The 13,263-nt window shown below is 48.3% G+C and overlaps 1 protein-coding gene across 1 annotated transcript in view; it reads right to left on the reverse strand.

The window, feature by feature from the left end:
• Positions 1-5,540, reverse strand: part of LOC100774485 (inactive tyrosine-protein kinase 7) — a 41,040-nt gene extending 35,500 nt beyond the window's left edge. Inside the window, exon 1 of the mRNA XM_035451470.1 lies at positions 5,471-5,540. Within this exon, the coding sequence (XP_035307361.1) occupies positions 5,471-5,540 (70 nt within the window). The remainder of the gene's footprint in view (positions 1-5,470) is intronic.
• Positions 5,541-13,263: the final 7,723 nt, after the last annotated feature.

Genomic DNA, 13,263 nt, shown 5'->3' on the forward strand with positions numbered 1-13,263 from the left:
ACAAGCACCTCTTGCTTAGAACAGACCTTTCAGATTCCCTTGTCCGTCTTTCCTCCCGACTCTTTCCTTTCATTGTTGTGTGTTCACACACCATATTGCCCAGGCTGGCCTCCAACCCCTAGACTCAAGCTCTATTCTGTCTTCCTTGGGTACCAGGCACACACATGATACACATATATATATGCATGCGAACCATTCATCTGAATAAAATAAATCTTAATTTAAAAAAAAACACAATAACCTAAAGAAATAAGAGCTCACAGGAGTAAAGAGCCTCCCAAACAAGGACAGGAGGACTTGCCCAAAGGGGTAAGAACTGCATGGATTTAAAGCCCATGAAACAGTTTCAAACATATTCATTCACCAACACACATACCTATAGTCTCAACCAAGAGGCAGAGTTCAGTAAAAATCAACTTGATGGATTTAGAATGCCTAGGAGACCAAAATGTGGGCATATCCTGGAACTTACTTTTTAGACCAAACTGGCCTTAAATTCAGAGATCTGCCTGCTTCTGCCTCCTGAGTTCTGGGTTAAAGGTGTGTACCACCATGCCCAGCAGTCATCTTCCTTTCTGAAGAACAGTTATATCTCAGGGTAATGGAACTAATAAGAGGTTTGTCTTTACAGAAATTTCTAGCTAATAAATAGAGTATCATCCTTTTATGGTCCTGTAATGAAATAACTACTCTAGCAATGATTACTGAAGACTGCTGATCTCAGAAAGATGAGCAGATGTTACATGTCTACTGAAGGAGACACACATGGAAAAAGATAATCAAATCCAGACCCAATAAAGCCTGGAGACCCAGTGTTCATTACTAACAGGCTCAGGAATCTCCATAAACTAATTTGGAAGAGAAAAGAAAAGATGTCTCAGCGGGTAATGACCTGACACAAGATTGGAGACCTGAGTGCGATCCCAGGACCCACATGACGGAAGGCTAGACCCGTCTTCATCACCCGTCCACTGTCCACTAACCTTGCTGTTTGCTTGCTGGTTTTTGAGGCAGGGCCTCACTATGTCACCCTGGTTCTCTATGTAGAACAGGTCTTGAACTCACAGAGATCCACCTGCCTTTGCCTCCCGAGTGCTGGAATTAAGGTGTGCACCACCATTCTAATTTTTTTTCTTTAAAAGACAAAAACCTCAAAGTTGGATGGCGACAGGCCATCAGCTGGCACAATAACTGAGCACAGTCCCCACACCTATCCTGCACTCACACAGACCCCACACCTATCCTGCACTCACACAGTCCCCACACCTATCCTGCACTCACACAGTCCTCACACCTATCCTGCACTCACACAGTCCTCACACCTATCCTGCACACTCACACAGTCCCCACACCTATCCTGCACACTCACACAGTCCCCACACCTATCCTGCACACTCACACAGTCCCCACACCTATCCTGCACACTCACACAGTCCCCACACCTATCCTGCACACTCACACAGTCCCCACACCTATCCTGCACACTCACACAGTCCCCACACCTATCCTGCACACTCACACAGTCCTCACACCTATCCTGCACACTCACACAGTCCCCACACCTATCCTGCACACTCACACAGACCCCACACCTATCCTGCACTCACACAGTCCCCACACCTATCCTGCACACTCACACAGTCCTCACACCTATCCTGCACACTCACACAGACCCCACACCTATCCTGCACTCACACAGTCCCCACACCTATCCTGCACACTCACACAGTCCTCACACCTATCCTGCACACTCACACAGTCCCCACACCTATCCTGCACACTCACACAGTCCTCACACCTATCCTGCACACTCACACAGTCCCCACACCTATCATGCACACTCACACAGTCCTCACACCTATCCTGCACACTCACACAGTCCTCACACCTATCCTGCACACTCACACAGTCCTCACACCTATCCTGCACACTCACACAGTCCCCACACCTATCCTGCACTCACACAGTCCTCACACCTATCCTGCACACTCACACAGTCCCCACACCTATCCTGCACACTCACACAGTCCTCACACCTATCCTGCACACTCACACAGTCCCCACACCTATCCTGCACACTCACACAGTCCCCACACCTATCCTGCACACTCACACAGTCCCCACACCTATCCTGCACACTCACACAGTCCCCACACCTATCCTGCACACTCACACAGTCCCCACACCTATCCTGCACACTCACACAGTCCCCACACCTATCCTGCACACTCACACAGTCCCCACACCTATCCTGCACACTCACACAGTCCCCACACCTATCCTGCACACTCACACAGTCCCCACACCTATCCTGCACACTCACACAGTCCCCACACCTATCCTGCACACTCACACAGTCCCCACACCTATCCTGCACTCACACAGTCCCCACACCTATCCTGCACACTCACACAGTCCCCACACCTATCCTGCACACTCACACAGTCCCCACACCTATCCTGCACACTCACACAGTCCCCACACCTATCCTGCACACTCACACAGACCCCACACCTATCCTGCACACTCACACAGTCCCCACACCTATCCTGCACACTCACACAGTCCTCACACCTATCCTGCACACTCACACAGTCCCCACACCTATCCTGCACACTCACACAGTCCTCACACCTATCCTGCACACTCACACAGACCCCACACCTATCCTGCACACTCACACAGTCCTCACACCTATCCTGCACACTCACACAGACCCCACACCTATCCTGCACACTCACACAGACCCCACACCTATCCTGCACACTCACACAGTCCCCACACCTATCCTGCACACTCACACAGTCCCCACACCTATCCTGCAGTCGCCAAAAAAAAAAAAAAAAAAAAAAAAGTCTTCTGATGTCCACACATCTGCACCTTCAGTGCTTCCTTTGCACCTGCTCAGGCCTAACCCTGGGCCAGCACTTCGTAGACAATTGCCATGCCTGCCCCACAGAGAGCACAGAAAGTAGGAGCTGCGCTCACACTTAGCCAGCTCTGTTTGGGGGGGCTCCATGGGAGGTGGGTACACAGGAAGCAGCAGCTGCTCTGTGGTGTTTAACTGCACCAGATAACTTGATCACGTTCTCCCTACCTCATGTGGCACCAGCAGAGGGTCAAATCCTAATTTGGGTTCCGGGTAGGCAATTACATTAATTATCATCATTAATTCAACAAACATTTATTTAGAACCTACCATGTGCCAAGTACTTCGTAAGTCACTGGAGATGCAAAGAGAAAAACACACAATTACTGTCTTTAAGCGTCTCGGCTCCGCGGGGGAGTCAGACAAGTAAGCATATAATTACAGTAATAGCTAACACTCAGTGACCCTCAGTACGTACCAGGCGCCGTTCCCAGCATTTTAACCATACTATCTTGTTAAGGCTCGTGCCCACCCAGTGCAATGAGTGCCATGATCCCCATCGTGCAGACGAGGGAACTGAGGCACAGAAGTAAAGCTATTTGCTGACGCTTACAAAGCTGGTAAGAGACAAAATGCAGGAGTCAAGTCTCAGGTCACATCTGGTTCCAGAGGAGGCTACTGTGATCACTAGCCTTGCCTGTTCCGTCACTTGTTATGATGGCAAGTGCAGAGGAGGGTCCTTAGGGGAAGCTTTCTAAATCAGAGGGAGGAAATATAGAAAGGGGGAATAAAAGAGAAAGAAAAAACTAGAAGGGATCTTCAATACAATGTTTGATGGAGGAATGAGGCTTGGAAAATTAAAAGCCAGATGCCAGAGAGCTAGGGATGAAACTACTGTAGAACTCGACTGGCATGCACAAAGTCCTGTGTTCAAGCCCCAGCATAGAACAACAAACATGAAGTAAGAAGCCAGAAACCAGGAGAACTAGAAAGCGCCAAGAGCCCATGGCCACACTGTTCTGGAGCAGGAAGGCAAAGGAGGCAACCTAGACATTTATCTGGGTCCTACAGATAAAAAAACAAACACAAATGACTACCACAGAAAGTCCACCTTTCTAAGAGGGAAGCTGCCACAGCAGAAAACAAACTGAAGAAGCTAAGCCCTGTTATGGGGAGAGAGGCAGCAGGCTCCACCACTGAGGTCCTGAGTACTACAACACACCTCTCCTACAGTTCCCAAGGCTGCAGCAAAACAGCCACAGCTGAGGTGCTTAAACAACACAAACGATTCCTGTCCTCGTTCTGAAGGCTAGGAGGTCCAAATCAAGGCCTTGGCCAGTGGGCTCCCTCCAGGGGCTCTGTGTCCCATGACATCCCCTGCTCTTCGTGGCTGCTACAGTCACCAACACTTCTTGGTTTGTGACTGTTATCACCCCAGTCTCTGTCCCCATCTTCCCTCTGACTTTCTTCCTTCAAAGGATGTTTGTATCTCTTCTCTTTGAAAAATAAGGTTTTTTTGTTTGTTTGCTTTTTGTTTGTTTGTTTGTTTGCTTTGGTTTTTTGAGACAGGGTTTCTCTGTGTAGCTTTGGAGCCTATCCTGGCACTCGCTCTGGAGACCAGGCTGGCCTCGAACTCACAGAGATCAACCTGCCTCTGCCTCCCGAGTGCTGGGATTAAAGGCGTGCGCCACCAACGCCTGGCAAAAAATAAGTTTTTATTTTATGTGTGTGTGGGGGAGGGTTTAACTTGTATGTATGTATACCACATATGTGTTTGGTGCCCACAAAGATCAGAAGAGAGAATGTCGGGTCCCCTGGACTGGAGTTACAAACGGCTGTGAGACAACATTTAGGTGCCAAGAGGCAAACATAGGTCTTCTCTAAGAGCAGCCAGTGCTCCTAGCCACTGAGCCATCTTTCCAACCCTCTTCTTTCTTATTGGACACTCGAAGTTCTGCAGAATCAGTTCTGCCCACCTCAGTAACTTCATTTTCACTTGAATATATTTGCAAAAGACAAATTAATTCTAAACCAAATCACATTCACAGGTACCAGGGTTAGGAGAACAAGGTTGGGGTCTGGAAGTCAGGACTAAAGCAAAAAAAAAACAAAAACAAAAACAAAAACAAAAAACAAACAAACAAACAAACAAAAAAACAGACTGGTTCAAGCTGTGGTGGATGGAGCCTCTGCCTCGGCACCCTGTATGCTGGGCTTTCAGGCACAAGTCATCACAGTAGGCTCTCACAGGTACCCAGCTGCTCACCTGAGCCAGGCACCATTTGGCGTGCTGTGATGCAATGGTGAACAGGACAGAATGGTTTCTGTTCTGGAAAGCGGGAGTCTGCTTCACCCCTTAGCTCAAAGCTGCCTTGAGTTCATTTAAACAAGATGACATTTTGATCTGTTTGAGAGCCTGCTATGGAAATCCACTCTGTTGTTCAAAGAGCTCTACAAGGTTCTACTTGAGCAAGAGTGTGGCTAGAGAAGGTGGGGCAGATGCCAGACTGCCATGCTATGCCCCAGAGACTCCCCAAGGTTAAAACCTGTTCACAAAGCAAAGGGAATCACAATACCCCCATTCCAAGTCAGGAGAATTACCCAAGAAGCACACCACCTCCTTCCACAAGCCTTTGGGGCAGGTCAGTGCAGGTGATGTCTGATTGGCCATGTTTCCCCCAATTTGAGGAGTGGCCAGATCCTGCCTGGCTATAATCAGCGCATATATAAGTTTTTTACATTTACTTATTCTATTTTATATATCAGGGTTTTGCTTTCATGTGTATCTGTGCAGCACATGCCCCGAAGGTCAGAAGAGTACGTCAGATCCCTGGGATGGATTATGTTGTGAACTACCATTGCAAAAGCAACAAGCGTTCTTAACCACTGAGCCATCTCTTCAGCCCCTGGCACAAGTAACTCCCACACATTCTCACACACGAAAATGCTGCCGGTACTTCAGCACACCTATGACAAGGATGAATTTATCTAGTTCAAAGATGACCAGGAGAAATCTGTCCGTTTGGGGTAAGCCTTTCTGTTCAACCTTGGTCATTACAGAAATGTGTTCTCAGGTCAGCCTCGTTTCCCCATCCCCCATCCTTGCAGTTGGTTTCCTTCAACTCAGGCTGTCAGGCTTAGTGGGTGGTACCTTAGCTCACTGAGCCATTTGCCAGACCTCTTTTTAAAATTCTCTGAGTGTGTGTGTGTGTGTGTGTGTGTGTGTGTGTGTGTGTGTGTGTGTGTGTGTGTGCGACAGTGTGCACATGTGGAGGACAACCCTCAGCATCAGTGCACACCATCCTTTATCTCGCCCTATTCCATCCCCCGACCTGCCTTAGGAGGCCTAGGGTTACAGCAGGCACTACTGAGAGTCTACACTCAGGTCTGTGCACTTTCATGGTGGGCACATCCCCACCAAGCCGTGTCCCCAGTCAGTCAGCACCAAGCCGTGTCCCCAGTCAGTCAGCACCAAGCCATGTCCTCAAGTCAGTCAGCACCAAGCCATGTCCCCAATCAGTCAGCACCAAGCCATGTCCCCAGTTAGCACCCACCTCTTCTCATCTCCCTGTACCCATCCATTCCCCTCCAAGTCCCATCTCCTCACAGCTGCTGGTCAGGTCCATTTACATCTGTCAACTTCTAATTTGTTTTCTGTTTAGGGAAATGCTTGTGAAGTTCATATCTTATCTTTGAGGGACATGCTTTTTGAGACAGTGTCTCATCATTTAACACTGACTGTCCTGGAACTCACTCTGTAGACCAGGCTGGCCTCAAACTCAAAACCATGGCTAAAAAGTTTCGTTGGTTTTTTGTTGTTTGTTTTTTAAATTAAGCGTGTGTGTGTGAGTGCATGCATGCCCATGTGTGCGAGTAAACGTAGGTGCCCTCTGCAGCTAGAAGAGAGTGTCAGATCCCCTGGAGCTGGAGTTTCAGATGGCCATGAGCCATCTGACATGGGTGCCCTGGAACAGTAGTACACACTCTGCTGAGCCATCTCTCCAGCTCTCCATTCTAATTTTTATGAAGATTGTGTGTTTGTGTGTGGGGGGGGGTCATGACATATGTGTAGAGCTCAGAGGACAACTTGTAGGAGCTAGTTCTCAACTTCCACCACGCAGGTCCTGGTGCAGGTCATCAGTCTTGGTGATAAGCACCTTTACCCACGGAGCCATCTCACCAGCCCTGCTTTCCTTTCCCTCACTTCCTTTTTTCAGCAGAATTCCAAAGAAGAAATGACAGGAGCCAAGCCACATCCAGGAACACACATGAAGACAATCAAAAGGACAAGTGGCTCTAGCCATGTCTTGAGGGCTGCGAAGAACACACACACACCACTGAGGAGAGAACAACTCTGTCCCAGGGACTAGATCTCTTGCAGCTCACATCCCACAGTCACTATACACCTGAAAAAACGCCTTTGAAACCCACCTGGCTAGGCCCTCAGTGTGCACATAGTCAAGGGGGATTATTATTTCCATGCCACAAGAAGAGATGGAATTCTACAGAGTCAAACCCCTCTAGGATAGGAATTCTAGTCTTTGGGATTCAACAACTTGAGCAACTGTGGAGCCCTCTGGGGTAGAGTTGGACCTGTGGGAAAACAAAGACAATACTGATCTGAAACCCTGAGCTTATCAACTTGGGGCAACAAAAACAAACACACATCTGACAAAATGGAAAATGCAAAGGAACAGGTGACTGATTGGCTAAAGTGGTGTCAAAGACAAAATAAACAACCTTGGAGATGGAGTGAGTTCTGGGATAGGCACCAGGCCACCATACCACCAGTTACCTGGAACAACCTGGGCTTGTGCTGGCTGTCCTGCCCTGTATTAGTAATGGAGGTGAAAATGTTTGGGTGATAAATCACCTGTGCTCCCTAGCGATGACCCGCACTTGAACTCTCTCTAGTTTCCACACACAGAGCCTGTGTGATTTGGACAAGTCCACTGGAGCTGATGAAAATGTACTGAGAGCTACACACACCCACAGATATACTCACACATGCACACACACACACTTACTTTACACACAAAAATCTTGTGCACAGTTCTGGTAAGTTCATAGCTCTGACAGAAATTCCAGTCAGGAATCATCCTAGAGACAGAGAAGCAAAGAGTGTTGGTAGTGGCTGTGTTTGAGATAGGAGACCCTGGGCGGGAGGGATGGCTCACCAGTTCAGCACACTGGCTGCTCTTCCAGGGACTGGGGTTCAAATCCCAGCACCCACATGATGGCTCACAGCTGCCTGTAACTCCAGTTCCAGGGTATCTGATGCCCTCTTCTGGTCTCCTCAGGCACCAGGCACATGGCACAGATATACATGCACGTAAAACATCCATACACATTTTTTAAAAAATTAAATTAGGAAACCCTCAAAACAGCCTAAAGTCTGCCAGCAGGGAGCCCATGATATAAACTAGGGAGAGAGGTCAGGAGGGGTGTAGGCAGTGCTCTATCTACACTTAGACTTCCCCTTCAAGTGTGTGGCGACCTTCCTGCCTTCTCCCCATGCTGTGCCCCCCAACTCAGGAAGGTCCCAGAGGAGGAAGGACCTCAAGCAATCACACAGGAGGAGGCTAAATAATGAATTGTAAGGCTATGTTTTCTTTGGCCAGGGCAGTCTGGCCAAGCTCTGGAAGCTGCTGGGCAAACATTTTTCATATTTTAGTAGCTGGCCTATGCCCAAGGCAGTCAGAAGTTAAGTAAGCTTGAATGAGCTGCACCCACCCTCTCCAAGCCCTGGGAATTCTTAATGAGGCAGCGCTGTAGCAACTTCAACACTACTTCAACAATATCCGAGGCTCCCACAAACCTGCCCTGTTGCCTTAATATCACTCACCCTTCACAACTTTTAATGAATGCAAATGATTCAGCACCAAAAACACTTAGCCTGGAGTGAAATCCAGCTATGTGTGGCTGCCTTTATCAACTTACACCCGGACAGACGGTCCTGCCTAGCCTGGTGTGCCCAGGCTAGCCCAGATGGCCCCTGCCCCTGCACACGCAGGACAGTGGAAACACAAGACAGGAAGTGCACAGAATGAGGAAAGACCCGCCCTCCTCTCCCCGGGACCAGAAGCAGACTCTCACATCTCATCCCTTTATGACTCTGCTCCAGGGCAAAGAGGAGGGTGTAAAGGGGTGGGGTGGGGGCAACAGAAGGTATTTCTTTGATCTGTGAAAGAGACTGGTCCCAGGCACCTCAAAGCCCTGTCTGGTCACCACACACCCTGCACTCAAGGGCACTTCTCCAGCACCATGGCTACCCTCACTAGAGCCCAACTGATGCCAGGGACCTGAGGAACTCAGAAACAGGGATCCTGAAAAGTCCACTTGGATCCTCTGTGGAAACAGCAGCAACACAGGCAGTGTAAATAACCCAATTTACACCTTGTTTTCAGAATTCTCTTTTGGCAGCAGAAGTGGAAAGCAATTTGTCAGGGTCTTCAGAGCAACTATGAAGTAATTTACTTCCAACCCGGCTCACAGGGATTTCTTGTCCATCAGCCTGATCAACACCTCTCCCTGGGGCTGAGGTATTGGCTGGTCCAGGTCCAGTACAGCTACTGTGAATTCAGCTGCCCCTGTCTTCACCTATGTTGCCAGCAGCTGGCAGGAGATCCACAGAGGTCCACCCAAGTTCTCCTGGCCTTTCCTAGTCACTGATGTAAATGAGGCAACAGGGTCACTAAACCCCAAATAGGCAACCAGCAGACAGCCTGGGGTGGTCAGACAGAAAGAGCTTCGGGACTAAGGATGTAGCTCAGCTGGAGAGCTCTGGATTCTATGCCCAGCACTGTATAAACCAGGTATATCCACCTGCAATCCCAGAATTAAGGAAGCAGAAGTAAGATCAGGGTTCAAGGCCATTTTGGGCTATACAGCCTGTGTCACCTGTGACCTTGCCTTAAAATTTCTGTTTAAGTTGGGAGATGGTGGTGCACATCTTTAGTCCCAGCACTTGGGAGGCAGAGGCAGGTGGATCTGTGTGAGTTTGAGGCCAGCCTGGTCTACAAGAGCTAGTTCTAGGACAGGCTCAAAAGCTACAGAAGAACCCTGTATCAGAAAAAAATAAATAAATAAAAAGAAAAAGAAAATTTAAAGAGGGCAGGTGGTAGCTGGAGAGACTACTAGATTGTTAAGAGCACTTGCTGCTCTTGCAGAGGACCCAGGTTCGGTTCCCAGCACCCACAGACAGCTCACAACTGCCTGTAACTTCGTTCTAGGGGGTCTTCTAGCTTCCTCAGCATCAGGCATGCATGCAGTGCACATACAAACACAAGCAAATGGTTCAAGTGCATAAAGATAAGCAAATCTTTGAATAAAGGAGTAGGGGTATCAGGGTTAGTAATCTATCCCTGCAGACTCACCCCACCTCACAGGGATTCTTTTTTTAGGTTAACTTGTTTTATTATTTTGTACTTATAAGTGTTTTACCTCTGTGGACACGGTGCAACACTGCATGCCTGGCACCCACTGAAGTCAGAAGAAGGTGTCAGATGCTCTGGGACTGATGGTTGTGAGCTGCTATGTGGGTGCTGGGAACAGAGCCCTGGTCATCCGAAAGAGCAGCCAGCACTCCTAACCTTGCTGAGTCACCTCACCAGCCACAGTTGGGTTTCTTAAAATGCTTCTTTACTGGGCACTAACACACACACACAAATGCATACACACACACACACACACACACACACACAGAGAGAGAGAGAGAGAGAGAGAGAGAGAGAGAGAGAGAGAGAGAGAGAGAGAGCTGAGAGCCTGTGCACAAGAGCACACTGGGGAGGCAAGGGGAAGCAGGTATCTGTGAGGTCAGGTCAGCCTGGTCTACATAGAGAAACTCTGTCTCAAAAAAAAAATTCCCTTTGATAATAGTCTCAGAATAATTCAGTAATGTAGTAAAATAAATACGCTGTATACACTGTATTGGACAACAGAAGTAATCTAGACAGGGTTTAAAATCCACAGGAAACTGTGGAGGCCCTATGGAAAAAATCATGGCATTTATTTTTACCTTTTTTTTTTTTTTTGGCTTTATCTAGCTTGTTGGTTTGGTTCAACAGAGCTAAGGATCAACCCCAGAGCCTTGTTTACCTACACTGAAAAGCACTATGCTAATCAACTGTGCCCCATTTCCATCTGTTCCGTTCACTATAATAGACTGGAACTTCCATAGAAGGGCTGAGGGCTCACTGAACACTGGTGACCTTGTCTGATTTTTAGTTTTGTTTATGGGAAACTGAGCCCCACACCTCACAGGGCTAAGCAAGAGTCCTACCACTTGGCTGTGTTCTCAGTGTTCCTTTTGATTTTGACACAGTCTTACTAAGTTACCCATGGTGGCCTGAACTTACTCTGCAGTCCAGGCAAGCCTTGAATCTGATGTCCTACCTCAGCCTATGAAGTAGTTGGGATCACAAGCCAGTGCCGCCAGGTTCGGCTTTCTGACTTGGCACTTCCTGACTTCCCACTGTTTTAGACCCACTTCAAAAATAAGTTGACATCTAAGTGCATCTCAGGGGAAGAGCATGGAAACCTTCACCTCTGATTGAGACAAACCATCTACAACACATGATTCTTCAAAAACACTCCTGGACGGCTGCAGAGACAGCATAGTGGCTAAGAGCACACTCCTGTGCAAACATGAGACCTGGGTTCAGATTCCCAGCACCTATGATTTTACATTTTATTTAGGGGGGGTGGCTTTTTTTGAGACAAGAGTTTCTCTGTGTAACAGCCTTGGCTGTCCTAGAACTCGCTTTATAGACCAGGCTGGCCTAGAACACACAAAGATCCACAGTGTTGGGATTAAAGGCGCTTGCCACCATGTCGGCCACCATAATTTTTTTAAAAGCTGCTGATAGCTGCTCATCTGTAAACCTAGGTCTAGATGAGAGAGAGGAGGATCACTAGGGCTTGCTGACCAGCCTGCCTTGATAAAAACATGGTCAAAGCCAGTTTCAGTTAGAGACCCTGGTCAAGGGAATAAGGCAGAGTGAGAGCAGGGTTCTCAGTGGCCTCTGCAACTCAAGCACCTAAACATGTGCACTCCATGTTTCCTGGGCCCTGGAACATGTTGCATGCTTGCCAAGCAGTCTACTAACTACCCCCCCTCCTTTCCTACCGGGGTACACCTTCCCAGAGTTAGAATTCTGGGACCCCCAACATGGTGAAGTGCCCAAGTTCTGGTCTCGACACTAAGACAAAAGGGGTGACCGTTCTCTTTTCATCCCACAGTCCATCCATCCTTTCCTCACACAAACCAAAACTCAACAAAGTTAAGGATTTTAGTAGGAATGGGCCTGGTGGCACAAGCTTGTTATCTCCAGACACTCAGGAGAATGACACATTAAGGCTAGTCTGGACCAAGAGTGAGTTCAAGGTCAACCCAGGCAATTTAGTGATGCCCTTTCTCCAGGAAAAAGAGCTGGTGTCTTGCTCATGGGGAAGGTCCCAGGTTCAAATCCCAGTATCACCAAGAAAATAAAAACAAATGTAAATACTTTTAAAATGTCAGCAATCAGCTGGGCAGTGGTGGGGCACACACCTTTAATCCCAGCACTTGGGAGGCAGAGGCAGGAGGATCTCTATGAGTTTGAGGTCAGCCTGGTCTACAGAGTAGTTCCAGGACTGGCTCCATAGCTACTGAGAAACCCTGTCTCAAACGCCAAAACAAAACAAAACGACAGCAATCCCACCCCATGAGTTTCCAGGAGGGCTGAGGGTATGCCTCACCAGGGTTTGACACTCCAGGACACACACTTCCTGAGCTTTTGGGTGGGTTACCTGGGTCCCCCTAAAGTAGGAAAGATCTGGGTAACCAAAACCGAATGAAGGGTACCAGCTGTCTGCCAGGATCAACCCCACACAAGCGTGGCCGAAGGGAGCAAAGGCTGGAACCTCCCATCTGCCTCCGGCTTGCTCTCTTCAGGTCTCCAGACCCTAAACTTCCTGGTGTTTATCCTGGACCCCTTGGGCCCTTCTCTGAACCCCTGGCTTGTTAATTACTCTATTCTCTACTCTGTCCTAATTCACCCACAGGACATCCATTCCTGGAATGAATCTCCAATCTCCGCCAGGAACAGCCAGCTTTTAAAGTAAAGACTGCTCGCCTAGGAAGCACCCGTTTCCTCTGCTCTCTCTCTCTCTCTCTCTCTCTCTCTCTCTCTCTCTCTCTCTCTCTCTCTGTGTGTGTGTGTGTGTGTGTGTGTGTGTGTGTGTGTGTGAGAGAGAGAGAGAGAGAGAGAGAGAGAGAAGCCTCATGCTTTTCAGCCTCACTTGTTACTAACCTGTCAGATTAGAGGAAACAGCTTCTATTGAAAGTCACTAGAGGGTGGGAACAAAAACAGGCCCATAAATTCATCACCTGCATCAGTGACAACCCTTTTACT

Source organism: Cricetulus griseus, assembly GCF_003668045.3.
Source record: "Cricetulus griseus strain 17A/GY chromosome 1 unlocalized genomic scaffold, alternate assembly CriGri-PICRH-1.0 chr1_0, whole genome shotgun sequence".
NCBI lineage: Eukaryota > Metazoa > Chordata > Mammalia > Rodentia > Cricetidae > Cricetulus > Cricetulus griseus.